This window comes from Trachypithecus francoisi, unplaced genomic scaffold, assembly GCF_009764315.1.
Source record: "Trachypithecus francoisi isolate TF-2019V2 unplaced genomic scaffold, Tfra_2.0 Lachesis_group10, whole genome shotgun sequence".
NCBI classification, from domain to species: Eukaryota; Metazoa; Chordata; class Mammalia; order Primates; family Cercopithecidae; genus Trachypithecus; species Trachypithecus francoisi.
In genome coordinates, this window is record NW_022681455.1 from 108139217 (window position 1) to 108162811 (window position 23595).

A 23595-nucleotide genomic window follows, 5' to 3' on the forward strand; every position below is an offset into this window, starting at 1 on the left:
TAGACCCTGCATGTTTTCAGTTCACGTTATTCTTTTTCCTGTATGTTTTTATGCTTCTCTATGTTTTCCTGCGTTTCAGTAGTTTCTATTTATTGAATAGATATGTATATACACTTTCAAGTTTATAGCCCATCTTGTTCCAGAAAGAACTTGAAGAAATATGTGGGAAATACAGATAATAAATGATACAAATAAACCAGAAAATACAAATTATAATAGAAAGTTATTATTACATAGTTTGAGAGGCAAAAAATTAATCAAGATGTAGCCAGCTAAAAAAATGGCAATATGATCCTGTTACTTAGGTTTCACAATGAAAGAAAAAAAATTCCCTTGAAGAAAAGCTTTTCCAAGTATTTAATTCCCAGTGCAATTTCTCCCACATGTCCTTTAGTGTAAGCTAAGGCATGATGCCAAAGTGAAACTCGGTAAAAGCAATTCTGTAGGGGATAAGGCCATGTGGCCCAAGTATACCCAGCTTTCTGATGGTCTGGCATAATTCTGGGATAAAGCCTAGACTAGAATGCTGAATTCCACAGACAGGTCAAGTCAGATAAGGACAGAAAAGCCTCGGCGGATTTACCAATTAAAGGCCATTGCTGGCCTCAGAGCAGCTTTGTAGGGTATTGGGGAGCAGAAACCAAACTGGTGAGTGGAAAGTAAGTAAAGAATTAGAGACAGCAAGTGTAAAATTGAGCGTGGCAGGAAAAAAGAGATGACAGATACTAAATTGTGCAGTGGGGTTGAGGGGAGTTTTACATGGGCAAGATTTAAGCAACATAGAGCTAGCTAAGAAGTAGCTGAAGCGGCCAGATGTGGTGGCTCATGCCTGTAATTCCAGCACTTTGAGAGGCCGAGGCGAGCGGATCACGAGGTCAGGAGATCGAGACCAGCCTGGCTAACATGATGAAACCCCATCTCTACTAAAAATACAAAAAATTGGCTGGGTGCGGTGGCTCACATCTGTAATCCCAGCATTTTGGGAGGCCAAGGTGAGTGGATCATGAGGTCACAAGATTGAGACCATCCTGGCCAACATGGTGAAACCTTGTCTCTACTAAAAATACAAAACCTAGCTGGGCCTGGTGGCGCGCGCCTGTAGTCCTAGCTACTCAGGAGGCTGAGGCAAGAGAATCGCTTGAACCTGGGAGGCAGAGGTTGCAGTGAGCCGAGGTCGCGCCACTGCATTCCAGCTTGGGCGACAGAGCAAGACTCTGTCTCAAAAAAAGAAAAAGTGGCTGAAGCAAGAGAAGGAAGGGCTGATCCATGTTCCCCAAGGATACAGGCCTCTGGGGTCTCTGTGTTGGCACCTAGGCCCTTGCATCCTCACACTCACCAGTCAGTAGGGGCAGAGAAGCATTAAGATGCCAGTTTTCCTTCCTTTTAGCCCCTCATCCCCTATTGCTTGGATATTTCTTCCTCAGTCTGGAGGAACCTCCTGTTTATCCTCTAAACACAGAAGTTGACCGAATAATAAAACTTTTTTTATCTAAGCTTCACTTTTTCACCTAGATGACAGAGAAACGCAATAAGGATCTGGTCTTAGGAGCTCCATTTTATGGTGATATCGCAGTCTGGATGACTAACCCACCCACTTTGCCAAGCTCATTTAGTTGGTTAGTGATGGATTGGGTATACTGGAGTTTCTGTGTATTCCCTGTCCGGTGCCATTGAGTTGAAGGTGACAGCCAACATTAATAGAGAGATCCTTTAGGCAGTGAAACTTGGATTGCAGATATGGATTGGAAAGACCTCTGTGTAGAAACAGTGGAAGTTAAAAGGCTAGTGCAGTGGGCGGCTACAGAGCCTTGGTGTACTCAGGGAGGCTGGTGAAAAGTGCTCAGAGACAAAAGAAGGGATCTAAGGGAGGAAAGAGGCTTATGAAGGAAGAAGATGAGTTTCATCTTGTCAGATGCCAGAGACACTGAGATTGAGGATGAAGGAAGGGCATTTGGGTTGGCTTTGGTGGTTCTTGATGGATGGTACCTGTGGGCCAAATGAAGGGGCCACAGAGGGCTAAGGAAGGAGTTGAGTCCTTTTTGATAAGGACGGATATTTAAATTTATTATATTTTTGATTTATTTTATTTTTGAGGAACAAGGGGTCTCATGCCCAGGTTGGAATTCAATGGTGTGATCTCAGATCACTGCAACCTCTGCATCCTGGGCTGAAATGATCCTCCTGCTTCAGCTTCCCAAGTAGCTGGGGCTACAGGCATGCACCACCATGCCTGGCTATATTTTGTAGAGATGGTGTTTCACCACATTGCCCAAGCTAGTCTCGAACTCCTGGACTTAAGGGATCTGCCCACCTCAGCCTCCCAAAGTCCTGGGATTATAGGTGTGAGCCACCATGCCGAGCCTGGCTAATGTGTGTTTTTTTTTTATTTATTTATTTTTAGAGATGGGGTTGCCCGTGCTAGGCTTGAACTCCTGGGCTCAAGTGATCTACCTCAGCCTCCCAAAGTGCTGGGATTACAGGCTTGAACCATCACACCTAGTCGTAAGGACAGATTTTTAAGATAGGAGAGCAAAGCCATATATAGAAGTGTATATAAATTCTATATATAATATGATTTCACATATATATAAAATATGTACCTTTAATTGAATAGCTGAGAAAACAGCATCAGAATATTAGGTGATTTTTGTAATCTGGAGGAAAAAAATTGTGTCTTGTAAGTAAATTAAAACTGTTTTGAGTGATATAAACTTCTTTTTGGTGGTGGTATTGATCCCCAAAAAAAGATTTGACAAAACCTAGAAGGCGTGGGCAACTCAGGCAAGGATAGAGCCGAAAAATATGTAGGAATTAGAGTGAGTGGGTATGTTTTGTGCTAAGAGGAACTGAGTATTTGAAAGCAATAAAGAAAGGGAGGGGATGGATTGGAGCTGCTAGTGTCGGGAGAGGCAACGAGAAGCACAGTCCCCAGGGAGTGGGGAGAGTGACCTGGTCCAGCCTATTGGTTACTTACTGATTCAGAGGAGAGACTCCCATCCTCTGGAAAGAAAGTAAAAGAAGTTAAGTAAAGGCCGGGCGCGGTGGCTCAAGCCTGTAATCCCAGCACTTTGGGAGGCCGAGGCGGGCGGATCACGAGGTCAGGAGATCGAGACCATCCTGGCGAACACTGTGAAACCCCGTCTCTACTAAAAAATACAAAAAACTAGCCGGGCGAGGTGGCGGGCGTCTGTAGTCCCAGCTACTCAGGAGGCTGAGGCAGGAGAATGGCGTGAACCCGGAGGCGGAGCTTGCAGTGAGCTGAGATCCGCCACTGCACTCCAGCCCCGGCGATAGAGCAAGACTCCGTCTCAAAAAAAAAAAAAAGTTAAGTAAAAAGAGGGATCCACTAGTTGATGGGATGCACTGAGTTTTCTGGGTTGTTGTTGTTGTTGTGTTTTTTTTTTTTTTTTTTGAGACAGAGTCTCGCTCTGTCGCCCAGGCTGGAGTGCAGTGGCTCAATCTCAGCTCACTGCAAGCTCCACCTCTCAGGTTCACGCCATTCTCCCACCTCAGCCTCCCCAGTAGCTGCGACTACAGGCACCTGCCACCATGCCTGGCTAATTTTGTTTTTGTATTTCTAGTAGAGACAGGGTTTCATCCTGTTAGGCAGGATGGTCTTGATCTTCTGACCTCGAGGATACACTGAGATTTCTAAGCAGTGTATTGAGAGGCTGATGGCTTGCTACTTTGTGTCTGATTTTTCTCTATTAAAAATAGAAGCTATTGCTTTAAGACCTGAGTAGATGCCACGTGTTTTTTTTTTTTTTTTTTCAGCAAGACAATACTCTTGTCAGCTCAGCTCTTTGAAAGCACAGTTGGTTTCAATTTGTATCTTTTGTACCACTTCTGTTTCTACCTGGTTTATAATTCTGTGACCTTTTTTGGGTTGGACTTGGTTGTTTACAAGCAATTTTTTTCTTTTCTTTTTTCTTTTTTTTTTTGAGATGGAGTCTCACTCTGTCGCCCAGGCTGGAGTGCAGTGGCCTAATCTCGGCTCAGTGCAACCTCCGCCTCCCAGGTTCATGCGATTCTCCTGCCTCAGCCTCCTGAATAGCTGGGACTGTCGGCGGCTGCCACCACGCCTGGCTAATTTTTGTATTTTTAGTAGAGATGGGGTTTCACCATGTTGGTCAGGCTGGTCTCGAACTCCTGACCTCAGGTGATCCGCCCACCTCGGCCTCCCAAAGTGCTGGGATTACAGGCATGAGCCACCCTGCCATGCCTGTTTACAAGCCTGTAACATTTTAAGTTTTCAGGTTAACACCAGAGACAAGATGGAATTTTTTCCCATCATGTTCAAGTTGTAGCATCAAATTGTATGCTACAAAATCCTGGAGGCCCCAAAGATTGTTTTTCCTCCACCGATTTTATTATTGAGAATATTTAAATAGTCTGGGATTATGTAGTGACTCTGGCAGGGTCACCACATTTACATTGACAGCATCTGAATTTTTTGTACTTTGGTACATTTTCTGAAGTAAATTGGACTTTTTGTCTGTTCCCTAGCTCCAGACAATTGGATTATCATTCCCCTTGCAGGAATACTAACTTTTGGGGCTCTTCAGGGAAAAGCTCTTAAAAATTTTTTTTTCTTGGGGCCGGGCACGGTGGCTCATGCCTTTAATCCCAGCACTTTGGGAGGCTGAGGCAGGTGGATCACCTGAGGTCAGGAGTTCGAGACCAGCCTGACCAACATGGAGAAACCCCGTCACTAATAAAAATACAAAACTAGCCAGGCATAGTGGCGCATGCCTGTAATCCCCAGCTACTTGGGAGGCTGAGGCAGGAGAATCGCTTGAACCCAGGAGTCGGAGGTCGCATTGAGCCGAGATTGTGCCATTGCAGTCCAGCCTAGGCGACAAGAGTGAAACTCGGTCTCAAAAAGAAAAAAAAAAAAATCTTAATGGGGAAACAGTATAATGTTAAATTACAAAATCTAATTCTGTGGGTCGAGGGTGGGACCTGAAGGTCTGTGTTTCTTTTTTTTTTTTTTTTTTTTGAGGCGGTGTCTCGCTCTGTCGCCCGGACTGGAGTGCAGTGGCCGGATCTCAGCTCACTGCAAGCTCCGCCTCCCGGTTCACGCCATTCTCCTGCCTCAGCCTCCCGAGCAGCTGGGACTACAGGCGCCCGCCACCTCGCCCAGCTAGTTTTTTGTATTTTTAGTAGAGACGGGGTTTCACCGTGTTAGCCAGGATGGTCTCGATCTCCTGACCTCGTGATCCGCCCGTCTCGGCCTCCCAAAGTGCTGGGATTACAGGCTTGAGCCACCGCGCCCGGCCGAAGGTCTGTGTTTCTAAGAAGCTCCAAGGTTATGCCAGTACTGCTGGTCCTCAGACCATATTTTGAGTAACACAAGTACAAAGCTGTGCTGTCCAGTACAGAAGCCCCTAGCCTCATGTTGCTGTTGAGAATTTAGAGTTTTACTGGTTCAGATTAAAATATAGCTGGGCATGATGGCACATACCTGTAATCCCAGCACCTTGGTAGTCGAAGATGGGACAGTCAGTTGAGACTGGGAGTTCAAGACCAGCCTGGGCAACATAGAACTCACCTTTACAAAATTTAAAAAAAAAAAACATTAGGCTGGCCGTGGTGGCTCACACCTGTAATCCCAGCACTTTGGGAGGCTGAGGCGAGCGGATCATGAGGTCGGGAGATCAAGACCATCCTACCTAACATGGTGAAACCCCTTCTCTACTAAAAATACAAAAACAAAATTAGCTGGGCGTGGTGGTGGTTTCCTGTAGTCCCAGCTACTCAGGAGGCTGAGGCAGGAGAATGGCATGAACCCGGGAGGCAGAGTTTGCAGTGAGCCGAGATCACGCCCCTGCACTCCAGCCTGGGCGACAGAGCAAGGCTCCTCTTAAAAAAAAAAAAAAAAATGTCCGGGCACGGTGGCTTACGCCTGTAATCCCAGCACTTTGGGAAGCCAAGGTGGGCAGAGCACAAGGTCAGGAGATCGAGACCATCTTGGCTAACAGGGTGAAATCCCGTCTCTACTGAAAGTACAAAAAATTAGCCAGGTGTGGTATCGGGCGCCTGTAGTCCCAACTGCCCGGGAGGCTGAGGCAGGAGAATGGCGTGAACCCGGGAGGCAGAACTTGCAGTGAGCCGAGATTGTGCCACTGCACTCCAGCGTTGGCAGCAATGCAAGACTCTGTCTTAAAAAAATAAATAAATTAGAGGCCAGGCATGATGACTTATTCCTGTAATCCCAGCACTTTGGGAGGCTGAGGTGGGCAGATCACTCAAGCCCAGGAGTTCGAGACCAGTCTGCGCAACATGGTGAAACCCCACTTCTAAAAATACAAAAAATTAAGCCTGATACTTGGCATGAACCCGCTGGAGGCTGAGGTGGAAAAATCACCTGAGCCCAGGAAGTCAAGGCTGCAGTGAACCGTGACCATTCTGCTGTATTCCAGCCTGGGCAACAGAGGAAACCCCATCTAAAAAAAAAAAAAGAAATTAGTTGAGTATGGTGACATGAACTGTAGTCCTAGCTCCTCGGTTGACTGAGGCAGAAGGATCACTGGAGCCCAGAAATTGGAGGTTACAGTGAGCTGTGGTCCTGCCACTTCACTCCAGTCTGGGCAACAGAGCAAGTCTGTGTCTCAAATATAACAATTTTTTGTTTGTTTGTTTTGGGGTTTTTTTTTGTTGTTGTTTGTTTTTGAGATGGAATCTCCCTCTGTCGCCAGGCTGGAATACAGTGGTGTGATCTCAGCTCACTGCAAGCTCCGCCTCCTGGGTTCACACCATTCTCCTGCCTCAGCCTCCTGAATATCTGGGACTACAGGCGCCCAACACCACACCCGGCTAATTTTTGTATTTTTCATGGAGACGGGGTTTCGCCATGTTAGCCAGGATGGTCTCGATCTCCTGACCTCATGATCCACCTGCCTTGGCTTCCCAAAGTGCTGGGTTTACAGGCGTGAGCCACCGCACCCAGCCAACAATTTTTTAAATTGATTAAACCTTGAAATGATATTTTGGACCTACTGGGTTAAGCAAAATAGATTACTAAAATTAATTTCACCTGGAATTTTTTTAAAACTTTTTAATATGAAATTTTTTTACTTAAAATTGCATGTAATGTGGCTTATGTTTGTGGCTTGCATTATATTTCTATTGAATAGTGCCAGCATAGAGAATTTCTATCCTAAACGTAATCTGTCTGAACAGTACTGAGTATATAAAAATAATTATAGTTAAGGTCATGCTTAGTCTTTTACAATCAGAGGTATAAATGAGATCTTATAATAAAAATGCTAGCACTTTGCTCATTTTTAATTTATAGGCAAATTATAAAGCATTCTACAAATGTTCTTTGATCCCCACCTTCTGCAGTAACATTTTTTTATATTTGTCCTCACTGTCATGAACAGCATAGTAAGAGGCCTTTGCATTGGATGTTGTATTTTTTTCTTGTTTGTTGAGAACAAGGGACTAATGAAAGAAAGAAGGTAGTGGCAGAATAAACCAACCTGGCAACTCAACAACCTCGGGAGTTTACCATGAGCCTTGTTTTTCTCTAGGCAGATGGTGGGGTTTGCTGAATCTGTCCAAAAATGTATGTTGCTTCAGCCTGGCTTTTGCCCTTAAAGAGCTTTCACACCCAGCTGGGAAAATAGATCATTTTGAGAAAATTTTAAGTGCTAAACTGTGTCTTTATTTTATCAGGAACACATTTGGAGCAAAGTAATGGCCACAAGAACCTCAGAAAGCTTTGTTGTGCCAAAGATGAGCTGGTGTTGAGAGGAGTGGATCAGACGTAAAGTACAGAGTGAAAACAGGGAGATGACAGTGGGAACTGTGTCTGGATGAAAAGACAGCTTAACTGAAGGGGAAAGTGCTAGAGGGCAAGACATAAATCTGAATAGGTTATCATGGGGTCAGGTGAGCCTGAAGGGCCTTGTGAGCCAGAAGGGTGGTAAGTGCATCAAGCAGTTTTTGCAAAAATAGAGACACACTTTTTGAGGAAATTAAGTCCTGTTCTTTGTGAAATGAGTGAATCTTTACTTCTCTTTTTTTTTTTTTTGAGACGGAGTCTCGCTGTGCCCCCAGGCTGGAGTGCAGTGGCCGGATCTCAGCTCACTGCAAGCTCCGCCTCCCAGGTTCACGCCATTCTCCTGCCTCAGCCTCCCCAGTGGCTGGGACTACAGGCGCCCGCCACCTCACCCGGCTAGTTTTTTGTATTTTTTAGTAGAGACGGGGTTTCACCGTGTTCGCCAGGATGATCTCGATCTCCTGACCTCGTGATCCGCCCATCTTGGCCTCCCAAAGTGCTGGGATTACAGGCTTGAGCCACCGCGCCCGGCCGAATCTTTACTTCTCTGCCCAGAAAGCATAAGTGGTTTTCCTTTGCCAGCCATCTGAGGTATTTTGTTATTCAAGACTGTCCAAACTATGGGGGCAACCAGTACATCTTTCACCTGTCTTACTGCCCTCTCCTCTGTCCTGTGCTTTAAACCAGTTCTTTTTCTTACTCATAATTCCTACATGTATTTATTTTACCCAAAAATCCAAACCCCTCCCCTATAGAATACACCCTCTGCCCCCCACTGTCAAACTCTGCCTTTAAATGTCCCACTCATGTTTCAGGGTTCCATTCAAATTCCACATTTATGAAGCATTTTTCTATCACACCTAGTTATGTTACCTTTCTCCAGACCTGCCTAATTTTACCTTGAGCCATTGTACTACCTATTTTGTCCTTTATGTTAGACAGTAACTCCTAGAATGTAGGACCAGGCCTTGCCCATCTCTCTGTAGTCCTTGTACTGCCTCGCAGGTGGTCCTGGCTTAAGGAGTCTTCTCTGACTGCTAACGTGGATATAATACAATGTTAAGGTGCCTAGACAGAGAATTAGAGAAAAGTGTCAAAGTGTCTTTAATAGAAGTAACAAAAGCTTCGTTTGAACTGTATTCTTGGCCAAAAATACAAAACACTTTAATGTTTTGTTGTTGTTGTTGTTGTTGTTTTGAGATACAGTTTTCACTCTTATTGCCCAGGCTCCAGGCTGGAGTGCAGTGGCACTCAGCTCACTGCAATCTCCGCCTCCAGGGTTCAAGCAATTCTCCTGCCTCACTCAGCCTTCCAAGTAGCTGGGATTAGAGGCACACCCCACCACACCCAGCTATACATTTTGTTTTATTTTAATTATTATTATTTTATTTTATTTTTTGAGACAGAGGCTCGCTCTTGAGCCCTGGGTGGAGGGAGTACAGTGGCCCAATCTCAGCTCACTGCAACTTCCACCTCCCAAGTTCAAGCAGTTCTCCTGCCTCAGTCTCCCGAGTAGCTGGGATTACAGGTGTGTGCCACCACACCTGGCTAATTTTTGTGTTTTTTTTTTTTTTTTTTTTTTTGAGGTGGTGTGTAGCTCTGTCGCCCAGGCTGGAGTGCAGTGGCGCGATCTCGGCTCACTGCAAGCTCTGCCTCCCGGGTTCACGCCATTCTCCTGCCTCAGCCTCCCGAGTAGCTGGGACTACAGGCGCCCGCCATCTCGCCCGGCTAGTTTTTTGTATTTTTTAGTAGAGACGGGGTTTCACCGTGTAGACCAGGATGGTCTCGATCTCCTGACCTCGTGATCCTCCCGTCTCAGCCTCCCAAAGTGCTGGGATTACAGGCTTGAGCCACCGCGCCCGGCAATTTTTGTGTTTTTAATGAAAATGGGGTTGTACCGTGTTGGCCAGGCTTGTCTCCATCTCCTGACTTCAACTGATCTGCCAGCCTTGGCCTCCCAAAATGCTGGGATTACAGGCGTGAGCCACCATGCCCGGCTCCTATTTTACTCTTGTTTAGGTAATGTCATTCACAAGGTTTTTGTTTTTTGTTTTTGAGACCAAGTCTCGCTCTGTCACCCAGGCTGGAGTGCAGGGGCACGTTCTCAGCTCACTGCAACCGCCACCTCCAGGGTTCAAGCTCTTCTCGTGCCTCAGCCTCCGAAGTAGCTGGGATTACAGATGCGCACTGCGCTGCCTGGCTAATTTTTGTGTTTTTAGTAGAGATGGGGTTTTGCTATGTTAGCCAGACTGGTCCTGAACGCCTGGCCTCAACTGATCCACCAGCCTTGGCGTCCCAAAGTGCTTGGATTACAGGTGTGAGCCACCGTGCCCGGCCCATTCACAAGATTTAAGAGCCAAAAACTATGAATTGGCTGATTTGTTTTTTGTTTTCTATTATATATTCAATTCGGTTAGCATTTATTGAGTAGTTACCAGCCTGGGCACAGTGCTAAAGAGTAACAATCATGGCCGGGCATGATGGCTCACACCTCTAATCCCAGCACTTTTGGAGGCCGAGGCAGGCAGATCACAAGGTCAGAAGTTCAAGACCAGCCTGGACAACATAGTGAAACCCCGTCTCTACTAAAAATACAAAAAATTAGCCAGGTGTGGTGGTGGGCACCTGTAATCCCAGCTACTCGGGAGGCTGAGGCAGGAGAATCACTTAAACCTGGGAGGTGGAAGTTGCAGTGAGCCGAGATCATGCCATTATCCAGCCCAGGCAACAGTGCGAGACTTTGACTCAAAAAAATAGTAAAAACCGGCTGGGCGCAGTGGCTCACGCGTGTAATCCCAGCGCTTTGGGAGGCCGAGGCAGGTGGATCATGAGGTCAGGAGATCGAGAGCATCCTGGCTAACAGTGAAACCCCATCTGTACTAAAAATACGAAAAATTAGCCAGGCGTGGTGGCAGGCACCTGTAGTCCCAGCTACTCAGGAGGCTGAGGCAGGAGAATGGCGTGAACCCGGGAGGTGGAGCTTACAGTGAGCAGAGATCGCACCACTGCACTCCAGCCTGGGCGACAGAGGGAGACTCCATCTCAAAAAAAAAAAAAAAAAAAACCCACTTGTTAGATGTGAATCTTATCCTCAGGGAATTATAGGTAGTGTTTTTTTCTTTCATCAAGAGGCACATAATGTCTGTTGTGTCTTTTTTAATGTTAACAACCATTGATGCCTAATTCATTCACCAAAGGGTCTTTTTGTTTTAAAATGTATGTTTTTATTTAGGCTGCTTTGCTTTAAATAACAATCTGTGTTCTCCCTTAATAAAGGCAGGGGAAATGGAAGGTGAGGCGGTCGAAGCCATCGTGGAGGAGTCTGAAACTTTTATTAAAGGAAAGGAGAGAAAGACTTACCAGAGACGCCGGGAAGGGGGCCAGGAAGAAGATGCCTGCCACTTACCCCAGAACCAGACGGATGGGGGTGAGGTGGTCCAGGATGTCAACAGCAGTGTACAGATGGTAATGATGGAACAGCTGGACCCCACCCTTCTTCAGATGAAGACTGAAGTAATGGAGGGCACAGTGGCTCCAGAAGCGGAGGCTGCTGTGGACGATACCCAGATTATAACTTTACAGGTTGTAAATATGGAGGAACAGCCCATAAACATAGGAGAGCTTCAGCTTGTTCAAGTACCTGTTCCTGTGACTGTACCTGTTGCTACCACTTCCGTAGAAGAACTTCAGGGGGCTTATGAAAATGAAGTGTCTAAAGAGGGCCTTGCGGAAAGTGAACCCATGATATGCCACACCCTACCCTTGCCTGAAGGGTTTCAGGTGGTTAAAGTGGGGGCCAATGGAGAGGTGGAGACACTAGAACAAGGGGAACTTCCACCCCAGGAAGATCCTAGTTGGCAAAAAGACCCAGACTATCAGCCACCAGCCAAAAAAACAAAGAAAACCAAAAAGAGCAAACTGCGTTATACAGAGGAGGGCAAAGATGTAGATGTGTCTGTCTACGATTTTGAGGAAGAACAGCAGGAGGGTCTGCTATCAGAGGTTAATGCAGAGAAAGTGGTTGGTAATATGAAGCCTCCAAAGCCAACAAAAATTAAAAAGAAAGGTAAAACGAGTTTATCCATAGTGGTTTCATAAAACCATTTTGGGATAAGCACACAACACAGTGCATATGCAAGTTGTTTTATATTAACCGTATTTGTAAAAGGTCATTATGTGGGTACAGTTCTTTAAAACCAGTCTAAAGTAAGTTTTTTTTACAGATCCAATGCTCTGTTTTTAATCCCAAAGAAGAAGTAAATGTATTAATGATATGAGATAATTATGACTTATATTGGGTTTTGTTATTAAAAGCTAATAAAATATATTTGTAGAAATTTAAGATTAGGATTAATCTTAACACTTTGAAACTCTGCAGCAAGTGTTTTATTTTGCACATAGGTGTAAAGAAGACATTCCAGTGTGAGCTTTGCAGTTACACGTGTCCACGGCGTTCAAATTTGGATCGTCACATGAAAAGCCACACTGATGAGAGACCACACAAGTGCCATCTCTGTGGCAGGGCATTCAGAACAGTCACCCTCCTGAGGAATCACCTTAACACACACACAGGTGCTGGATAAGAATTTTGGGGGCTACAACAGCAAATGCTCAGACTTGGCTTTTTAGTATTCATTCAAGCTCACTCCAGTGGGAATTTAAAGGAAATTTTTATTGTTTCTTATGATGTCCTTTTTGTAATCATGATTTTATTGTAAGCACTTGGACTTAGTTATTATAGACAAATGTAAAGAAAACTTAATGAAAAATAACAACACCCTGTCTCTTAAAAAAAAAGTCTCTGGCAATAGATGCCTGGTACTCTGAGGAAGAACATTAGAAATAGAAGTGAAATCCCAGTGAAACACCATCTCTACTAAAAATACAAAAAATTAGCTGGGTGTGGTGGCAGGTGTCTGTAGTCCCAGCTACTCAGGAGGCTGAGGCAGGAGAATGGCATGAACCCGGGAGGTGGAGCTTGCAGTGAGCTGAGATATCCCGCCCCTGCACTCCAGCCTGGGCGACTGTGAGTCTCCATCTAAAGAAAAAAAAAAACAACAACAACAAATGGAAGTGAAATCCTACCTTTATTTCCAAAAAAAAAAAGGCTGGGCAGAGCGGCTCATGCCTGTAATCCTAGGACTTTGGGAGGCTGAAGTGGGCAGATCACTTGAGATTAGAAGTTGGAGACCAGCCTGGCCAACATGACGAAACCCCATCCATCTCTACTAGCAATACATAAATTAACCAGGTGTGGTGGCAGGTGCCTGTAATCCCAGCTACTCAGGAGGCTCAAGCAGGAGAATCGCTTGAAACCTGGGAGGCAGATGTTGCAGTGAGCTGAGATAGCGCTACTGCACTCCAGCCTGGGTGACAGTGAGACTCTCTCTCAAAAACACACCATAACGTTTTTTGTTTCTGGTTGTTTAAGGATAAGTAATTCATAATTTCAGAATGGAAAAGTTAAGGCACCATTCTGATAATTCAAACATCTATTTGAGCACCCTACTTACTTTAGTGTTCAGATATTCTGATATTAGCTTCATGTTGGCTATGGCCAGGTTCCATGAGGTCTAAAGTAGAGGGACTGTGCGCTAAACCTCTCTTTAAGCTCTCCTGGGCTGTTTGTTATTCCAGTGTAGGAACTTAGTTGCAAGACTTCTCACATGGTTTTTCATGCAGAATAACTTTCTTCCATCCATATTCTGTACTTCATTTCATATGACAACTCTTGTTTTTGTTTTTCAGGCTTCTAAAAATTTCTAATGACAACTTTTGTTTTAGATTTGTTTGTGCTGGTTGTCAGATGACCATGATCAAGTGGGTGTTAATCATAAACAGTATGCTGTACATTGGCACATTCTTCACTAATGTGACTGACTTTTAAACATCTCCATAATTTCTACTCAGACACTTGATAGTATGTTTTATTTGATACTTTGAAGACACTAGGATGGGGCATATGACTACGTAAAAGTAACTGGGTAATCCCAGCACTTTGGAAATCCGATGGGAGGTAGATCACTTGAGGCCAGGAGTTCTAGACCAGCCTGGCCAACATGGCAAAACCACCTCCGTACTAAAAATACAGAAAATCAGCTGGGTGTGGTGGCACACGCCGGTAAACCCAGCTACTTGGGTGGTTGAGGCAGGAGAATCACTTGAATGCGGGAAACAGAGGTTGCAGTAAGCCGAGATTGTGCCACTGCACCCCAACCTAGGTGACAGAGCAAGACTCTGTCTCACCAAAATCAATAAATAAATGGCCCCATGACAGGACTTCCCAGGATGGGTGTGCCTTGATGTGGGCATTCTCTATCTAGTCTTAAGCTTTGAAAGTAAGAGGTGCAGTCTGTCTGGTTACTCAGCAGATTTGGCAGGACTGATTCATATCAACAAAACCCACAAGAGCAGACAGGTGCCTACAGCAAGAGTATCAGTTTATGGTGAAGAGTATACCTTTTCATGTTCCAGATGCAGTTGCATTGTATTCTAGGGGGCGCCATTGCCTTTGTTATGATGCTGTAGCGGCCAGGCGCCATAGCTCTTCCCTGTAATCCCAGCACTTTGGGAGGCCGAGGTGGGTGGGATCACCTGAGGTCAGGAGTTCAAGACCAGCCTGGCCAACATGGCGAAACCCTGTCTCTACTAAAAATATAAAAAATTTAGCCGGGCGTGGTGGCGCATGCATGTAGTCCCAGCTACTTGGAAGACTGAAGCAGGAGAATTGCTTAAATCCAGGAAGCAGAAATTACAGTGAGTGGAGATCACACCATTGCACTCCAGCCCGGGTGACAGAGCGAGACTGCATCTCAGAAAATAAAAAGATGCTGTAGCAGTTGAAAGCTAACTTGGTGAGGATGAGCCTTGATGGCTGGGCATGGTGGCTAACACCTGTAATCCCCGCACCTGGGGAGGCTGAGGCTGGTGGATGACTTGAGGTCAGGAGTAAACCCTGTCTCCACTAAAAATACAAAAATTAGCCAGGTGGCTGGGTATGGTGGCTTACGCCTGTAATCCCAGCACTTTGGGAGGCCGAGGCAGGCAGATCACCTGAGGTCGGGAGTTCAAGACCAGCCTGACCAACATGGGGAAACCCCGTCTCTACTAAAAATACAAAATTAGCTGGGCATGGTGGCACATGCCTGTAATCCCAGATACTCGGGAGGCTGAGGCAGAGTTGCTTGAACCCGGGAGGTGGAGGTTGCAGTGAGCTGAGATAATGCCATTGCACTCCATCCTGGGCAACAAGAGCAAAACTTGGTCTCAGAAAAAAAAGCCGGGCGTGGTGGCTCATGCCTGTAATCCCAGCACTTTGGGAGGCCGAGACGGGTGGATCACAAGGTCAGGAGATCGAGACTGTCCTGGCCAGCATGGTGAAACCCTGTCTCTACTAAAAATACAAAAAAAAAAAAAGCCAGGTGTGGTGGCATGTATCTGTAGTCCTAGCTACTGAGGAGGCTGAGGCAAGAGAATTGCTTCAACCTGGAAGGTAGAGGTTGCAGTGAGCCAAAATCATGCTACTGCAGTACAACCGAGGCGACAGAGCAAGAGACTCCGTCTCACAAAAAGGAAAAAAGAGGATGGGCCTTGAGTGAAGGAATGTAGGTGGTCATGTGGCGCAGCCTAATGGAAATCCCTGCTCTACAGCAATGTCCACTTCTTTCCTAATTGCCATGCTTATGTCTGCCAGAGGCAGGCCTCTTTCTCCCCTGGATAGTACTAGGTAAACACCAACATTTATTTTTTAGCTTACTTTTTTCTAAAAGAAGACCAGGTATGGTGGCTCACACCTGTAATCTCAGCACTTTGTGAGACCGAGGCCAGAGGATTGCTTGAGCGCAGGAGTTTGAGACAAGCCTGGGCAACGTGGCAAGACTCCATCTCTACAAAATAGAAAAAATTAGCCAGGCATGGTGGTGCAAGCCTGTAGTCTCAGCTACTGGAGAGGCTGAAGTAGGAGGATCACTTGAGCCTGGGACGTCAAGGCTGCAGTGAGGCTTGATCCTATCCTGCTGGGCAACAGAGGAAGACCCTGGCTCAAAAACAAAAAAGGAAAAGAAAATTGGATGCCACTTTTCTTCTCTTGTTAATTGTTTTACTTCTTATCCATACACCATACTCGACAATTTTCACAGGAAGAACTCTGTGCTTTACTGTTAGATCCTTGGTGGTTCTAAAGAATCAAATTGAATGAACAAATGAACATGCCTTGGAATTGCTTAGTTTTTATTATACTCCAGTCACTCTTCCTCTCCACCATTCTCTTCATTCTCAAAGAGAATCATTTCTGCAGATGGCTGGTTCTATTCATTACATTGTGGCTCTACCTAATTGTATTCTCAAAGGCAGCCTTCTTTTGGTTTTAGTGTTTGGTATTACCTTGCTGTCACCCCTTACCTGATGCCCACAATTACAGATGGTCACTAGTCTCTGAAACTGGCACTACAGTGTGCTATCAGTTTTGTCTCTAGGATTCCTTCAGTGAAAGACAAGAAATGTAGAGAGTATATTATTCATAAATGTTTTATATTGGATGAATTGACATTCAGAATGATCACAGCATATTAGACAGGTGCTTGAAAATCATTTGTTTAAGTCACATAAAAGGCAATACTATGTAAAGCCTGTAATAAGCCTGTGAAATTCCTTATCAAGAGAGACAAATATAGAAAACAAGCTATATGCTTGTGGTTTTTTGTTTTTGTTTTTGAGACAGAGTCTCGCTCTGTCGCCCAGGCTGGAGTGCAGTGGTGTGATCTCGGCTCACTGCAAGCTCCGCCTCCCGGGTTCACACCATTCTCCTGCCTCAGCCTCCCGAGTAGGTGGGACTACAGGCCCCTGCCACCAGGCCCGGTTAATTTTTTGTATTTTTAGTAGAGACGGGGGTTTCACCGGGTTAGCCAGGATGGTCTCGATCTCCTGACCTCGTGATCTGCCCGCCTCGGCCTCCCAAAGTGCTGGGATTACAGGCGTGAGCCACCACGCCCGGCCATGCTTGTGTTTTTAAAAGAAAGTTTCAGAATATGGACAGCCCAGTGGCCCTATATTTATAGTCATAATACAGCGAGATTTGAGAGACGGGATCTTGCCATGTTACTCAGGCTGGTCTCAAACTCTTAGCCTCCCAGAGTTGTGGGATTAGAGGCCTGAGCCACCAAGACCGGTCTCTATTAACTTTTAATCTATAATGACCAGGATATTCACAAAATAGGAGTAAGAAGGTTTTTATTATGTTAAAAGGCAGCAGATTCAGATGGGTAATTAAAAGAAACTAAATGTTTGGCATGTGTTACAATATCCTGGCGTTAGTATCATAAATTCATCCAGGCCCTCCCATAGTTTTTGGAGCTCACTTTTGGATCTACTTACAAGCTACTGCAATTGATGGGATGACTAGGGTTCAGTCTCACAGCAGTTCTATGCCACACATTGATATCTGTCATTAACTGTGCCCTTGATCTTGCTCTTCCTGTTATTCCATCCTTTCTCTAGGTACTCGTCCTCACAAGTGCCCAGACTGCGACATGGCCTTTGTGACCAGTGGAGAATTGGTTCGGCATCGTCGTTACAAACACACCCACGAGAAGCCATTCAAGTGTTCCATGTGCGATTACGCCAGTGTAGAAGTGAGTGTTCAGCTTTTTGTTGGTATCTCTCTTAGGCAGGCCATGATGTATTTCTGTACAAAGCTATAACTACCCAAAATGACTTAAGATGAGGTAGAAAAATGTTAGTAAATTATTGATTGGGCGCGGTGGCTCAAGCCTGTAATCCCAGCACTTTGGGAGGCCGAGGCAGGTGGATCACGAGGTCAGGAGATGAGACCATCCTGGCTAACACAGTGAAACCCCGTCCCTACTAAAAATACAAAAAAATTAGCCGGGCGTGGTGGTGGGCGCCTGTAGTCCCAGCTACTCGGGAGGCTGAAGCAGGAGAATGGCGTGAACCCGGCAGGCGGAGCTTGCAGTGAGCCGAGATTGCACCACTACACTCCAGCCTGGGCAACAGAGCAAGACTCTGTCTCAAAAAAAAAAAAAAAAGTTAATAAATTATTAATACTCTCACACAACACCCCTCCCCGAAAAAAACATAATTATGAGTGTGAAAGATATATCTGTTAAAAAGAGTACCAGTATCTGGCCGTGTGTGGTGTCTCACGCCTGTAATCCCAGCACTTTGGGAGGCCAAGGCGGGCGGATCACCTGTGGTTGGGAGTTCGAGACCAGCCTGACCAACGTGGAGAAACCCCATCTCTACTAAAAAATAAAAAATTTAGGCCAGGCACAGTGGCTCACGCCTGTAATCCCAGCACTTTGGGAGGCCGAGGCGGGCAGATCATGACGTCAGGAGATCGAGACCCTCCTGGCTAAAATGGTGAAACCCCGTCTCTACTAAAAATACAAAAAATTAGCTGAGTGTGGTGACGGGTGCCTGTAGTCCCAGCTGCTCGGGAGGCTGAGTCAGGAGAATGGCATGAATCTGGGAGGCGGAGCTTGCAGTGAGCCGAGATCGCACCTCTGCACTCCAGCCTGGGCGACAGAGCGAGACTCTGTCTCTAAATAAATATTAGCTGGGTGTGGTGGCACATGCCTGTAATCCCAGCTACTCAGGAGGCTGAGGCAGGAGAATTGCTTGAACCTGGAAAGAGAAGGTTGCAGTGCGGCAAGATCGCGCCATTGCACTCCAGCCTGGGCAACAAGAACGGAACTCTGTCTTAAAAAGAGTACCAGTTTCACATGTTAGTACAGGCAAATTCTGTCAAACTTTGAAGAAAAAGCTGTACCCAGAGCATTTTAAAATGATAGGTTTAGGCCAGGCGTGGTGGCTCAAGCCTGTAATCTCAGCACTTTGGGAGGCTGAGATGGGCGGATCACAAGGTCAGGAGATTGAGACCATCCTGGCTAACACGGTGAAACCCCGTCTCTACTAAAAAATACAAAAAAGCAAACTAGCTGGGCAAGGTGGCAGGTGCCTGTAGTCCCAGCTACTTGGGAGGCTGAGGCAGGAGAATGGCCTGAACCCGGGAGGCAGAGCTTGCAGTGAGCCGAGATCCGGCCACTGCACTCCAGCCTGGGCAACAGAGCGAGACTCCGTCTCAAAAAAAAAAAAAAAAAAAGTAGGTTTAGGCGGGCGCGGTGGCTCATGCTTGTAATCCCAGCACTTTGGGAGGCTGAGGTGGGCAGATCACGAGGTCAGGAGATCGAGACCATCCTGGCTAACACGGTGAAACCCCGTCTCGACTAAAAATACAAAAAAATTCGCCAGGCATGGTGGCGGGCGCCTGTAGTCCTGGCTACTTGGGAGGCTGAGGCAGGAGAATGGCGTGAACCCGGGAGGTGGAGCTTGCAGTGAGCTGAAATCGCGCCACTGTACTCCAGCCTGGGCAACAGAGCAAGACTCCATCTCAAAAAAAAAAAAAAAAAAGCTAGGTTTATCAATTTTATTATTTGAAGCTACACTGTTACCAAACTGGGTTAGAAAACTACCAAAAAGAAAACTTATCTTCAGAGAAAAACAAAAATTTTAAATGAAATTATTAGCCAGTGAGCCAACCTAATTTAGTAATACATTCTGAAATATAAGTGATACTGAATATATCTGAAACACAATGATAGTTTATCATTGGGAAATTACTGATGTATATTACATTGAAGGATTGAAGAAAAACCATATTATTTCTGTAGATGGGAGGGGGTGCTAAAATTCAGTAATCGTTAATTACTGTTTAATGTCCTAGCAAGTTAAGTATAGGAGAAAATTTCTTTAATGTGTTTAGTCTGGGCGTGGTGGCTTAACGCCTGTAATCCCAGTACTTTGGGAGGTTGAGGTGGGCAGATCACCTGAGATCAGGAGTTGACCAGCCTGGCCAACATGGTGAAACCCCATCTCTACTAAAAATACAGAAATTAGCTGGGCATGGTGGCACGTGCCTGTAGTCTCAGCTACTCGGGAGGCTGAGGCAGGAGAATCATTTGAACCTGGGAGGTGTAGGTTGCATCGAGGCAGGATCATTCCACTGAACTCCAGCCTGGGTGACGAGTGAGACTGCCTCAAAAAGAAGAAGAAAAGCATATATATACCAGAAATGTATAATAAACTCATCCTAATTAATTCTGAAACATTGAAACTATTTCCACTAAATTCTGGAATGTGACAAGATACTCAGTGTTACTGTTTCAACGTTGTACTGGAAATCCTAGCTAATAGAATAAAGTAAGAAATGAATTATTAATGGAAAGCTAAAACTGTTATTTCTTGCAGAGAGATTTGCTTACAGAGAAAATCTAAGAGTATCAGAACAAAAACTTAGAGCGGTAAGAGTTCAGTTCACTGACCAGATATAAGATAAGCATACAGAAATCAGTAACTTCTGTAGCGATAGGAAAGTGTGAAATAGATTCTAATAGTAATAAAATAACTTAGGGATAAACTGAACAACAAAAAACAATATCTGGCTGGGCATGATGGCTCACGCCTGTAATCCCAGCACTTTGGGAGGCCGAGGCAGGCGGATCACTAGGTCAGGAGATCGAGACCATCCTGGCTAACACAAACAAAATACAAAAAATTAGCCAGGCGTGGTGGCGGGCACCTGTAGTCCCAGTTACTTAGGAGGCTGAGGCAGGAGAAGGGGGTGAACCCGGGAGGTGGAGCTTGCAGTGAGCCAAGGTGGTGCCACTGACCTCCAGCCTGGGCGACAGAGTGAGACTCCGTCTCAAAAACAACAACAACAATATCTATGAAATCTACATGAAGAAAACCTCAAGCTTTTCCAAAGGACATGAATAAACGAAGAAACATTACAATTTGATTCTAACTTTCAGCTGGAAGAATAAATGTGAATGGCTAAGAAAAATTTGAAAATAGAATGAGGGGCTTATGTAATTGTATTTTGTAAAACTATAGTAAATGAAACCAGGGTGATATTGCAGCGGGAATAGATAGCTCATTGGAACAGAGTGGGTTCTGATACATACGAGTTAACAGGTTAAATAGGGAAATCTTGAAGGAAGAGAATTAGTAATGCTGTTAGGATAGTTATCGACTTATGTGTTGAAAACTTGGTGCATAACACTTATGACTGGGGCCGGGCACGGTAGCTCACCCCTATAATCCCAGCACTTTGGGAAACCAAGGCGGGTTGGTCACCTGAGATCAGGAGTTTGAGACCAGCCTGACCAACATGGTGAAACCCCATCTCTACTAAAAATACAAAAGTTAGCCAGGCGTGGTGGTGTGTGCCTGTAGTCTCAGCTACTTGGGAGGCCAAGGCAGGAGAATTGCTTGACTCTGGGAGGTGGAGGTTGCAGTGACCCACAACGTGACACTGCACTCCAGTCTGGGCAACAGAGCAAGATTTCATCTCAAAAGAGAAACCAACGACACTTAAGAGTGCAGTGTTTGTTTTTGTTTGTTTGTTTTTTCCTTAAAATTGGGAAACTTTTTAAATTTTTCAAAACAAACATTGAAAGATTAGTGAATGTTCAAAGCGCTTTTTGGGGTAGGGGGTGCGTGGGGGACAGGGTCTCTTACTCTGTCCCCCAGGCTGTAGTGCAGTGGTGTGATCATGGCTCACTGTAACCTTAAACTACTGGGCTCAGGTGATCCTCCCACTTTAGCTGCTCCTCGTGTAGCTGGGACTACAGGCGTGTACCACCACGCCCATCTAATTTTTGTATTTTTTGTAGAGACAGGGTTTTGCCATGTTGCCCAGGCTGGTCTCGAACTCCTCACCTCAAGAGATCCGCATGCCTTGGCCTGCCAAAGTGCTGGGATTACAGGTGTGAGCCACCGCGCCCTGCCCTCAAAGCACTTCGTAGAATCAAGTTTGAAAGTCACTGTTTTAGTATAAGGTATCCTGCAGGGGACTAAAGGATGGATAATGGTGAGGATGATAGATGAGAGGCCCTTCGAGCCTGGCCTGTCTAGGAAACGCTAATGATAGGAAAAGAGGATGAGTGGAATTAAAACATGTATTCAGTAACTCAGGATTTAGAACAAATTGATCTGTAAATAGGCATGGATTAGTTTTAAACTATAATGGAAAATTTCAAACATGTAGAAGTTAAGATTGTAATACATCCTCATGTGCCTACCAACCAGCTTAAACAGTTACTAGTCATGTGCAATCTTTTTTTTGAGACAGAGTTTTGCTCTTGTTGCCCAGGTTGGAGTGTAATGGCATGATCTTGGGTCACTGCGACCTCCACCTTCTAGGTTCAAGAGATTCTCCAACCTCAGCCTTCCGAGTAGATGTGTGCCACCATGCCTGGCTAATTTTTGTATTTTTAGTAGTTACGGGGTCTCAGCATGTTGGCCAGGCTGGTCTTGAACTCCTGACCTCAGATGATCCGCCCACCTTGGCCTCCCAAGTAATGACTAATCTTGACTCATCTACACCCGTATTCATTTACCCACTTCTCTTAGATAATGATAAGGATTCGAGAAGCAAAGTTTACAAATAAGAGAGAAGAAGGTTATCTTTTAGATGACTTCTGTATTCTGAATTTCAGTGCCCCAAAGCTAAGCTTTTGTGCCTAACCTATAGTGCTCATGTTACAGTCTGTGTTAACAGAAGTTAAAGTTTTGTTTTCGTATTTCAGGTCAGCAAATTAAAACGTCACATTCGCTCTCATACTGGAGAGCGTCCGTTTCAGTGCAGTTTGTGCAGTTATGCCAGCAGGGACACATACAAGCTGAAAAGGCACATGAGAACCCATTCAGGTAGGACTTCTTCACTCCTTACTATATTAATGAGCTTCTTTTCAGTGAATCCCGTGGGACCCTGTGGACCGCTGTGTGCCCCCATTGTTTATGCAAATGGAAGACTGGCATGAAAATAGTATGGAATTGATTAATGCTTTTCTGGCATATCCTCTGAATTCATTGTTCAGAGAATACATTAGAAAATATTACCTTTTGTTTTGTTCAACTTGAGTCTGCCTATAACAAGAAAATAATACTTTTTAAGGGAGAAATTAAGTTAAAATGGACAGATTTTAATTTTGAAAGTCTGGGTGGATTTCCTAACCCACCTTACTCAGTTTTCCTGGATATTGTCTTTTCCTAAAAAGAAAAACTTGTGGGTTCTCCATTCAGTCTCCACCAAAGGTAAGCATTGCTGTAATGTGGAGGATTCCAGAGCAGAGCTGGACAGAGCAGAGGTGGCCAGTAGCAGTTTAGGACTTGGCCATGTCTGAAGATAGACATGATCTGGGCACTGGGACTGAGCCTCAGCCTTCCTGAGACCTGTAGATTCTCTGTGGTGTAGCGTATCTGCCACCTGAGTTACTCTCCAATTAAATTACAGTATTTATTCATTTCGTTTAATGTGGTCAATTCTGTATTTTCTTTAAAGGGGAAAAGCCTTATGAATGTTATATTTGTCATGCTCGGTTTACCCAAAGTGGTACCATGAAGATGCACATTTTACAGAAGCACACAGAAAATGTGGCCAAATTTCACTGTCCCCACTGTGACACAGTCATAGCCCGAAAAAGTGATTTGGGTAAGTAGATCAGTGACAAGTGAAAAAAATATTTTGAAGGATTTATATTTCAAAATACGGGGATCATAAATAACTTCACCTTCTGACTCTCATACATTTTATGTATAGGAATGGCCTGTCACTTAGTAAAAGCCATTGCTTACCTGCTTTTTTTTTTTTTTTTTTTCTATTTCTTCTTTTTCTTACTGTAGTCAGGCCACAAGATTCTGTCCTGAATAAAACTCATCTATAAATTAATGGGAGCTGTGATGGGAGGAAACAGAGTACACCTTTAATTAGTAGCCCTCCTTCCCCAAAT

General features: G+C 45.0%; 1 protein-coding gene across 2 annotated transcripts in view; it reads left to right on the plus strand.

Annotated features, from left to right (window-relative positions):
- The window catches only part of CTCF (CCCTC-binding factor), an 81775-nt gene that overhangs the window by 38058 nt on the left and 20122 nt on the right, over positions 1-23595 (plus strand). For both annotated transcript variants that reach the window (XM_033219702.1, XM_033219701.1), the window contains exons 3-7: positions 11063-11852; positions 12188-12358; positions 17282-17415; positions 22393-22513; positions 23148-23297. In XM_033219702.1, the coding sequence (XP_033075593.1) occupies positions 11072-11852; positions 12188-12358; positions 17282-17415; positions 22393-22513; positions 23148-23297 (1357 nt within the window). In that variant the 5' untranslated portion in view covers positions 11063-11071. The remainder of the gene's footprint in view (positions 1-11062; positions 11853-12187; positions 12359-17281; positions 17416-22392; positions 22514-23147; positions 23298-23595) is intronic.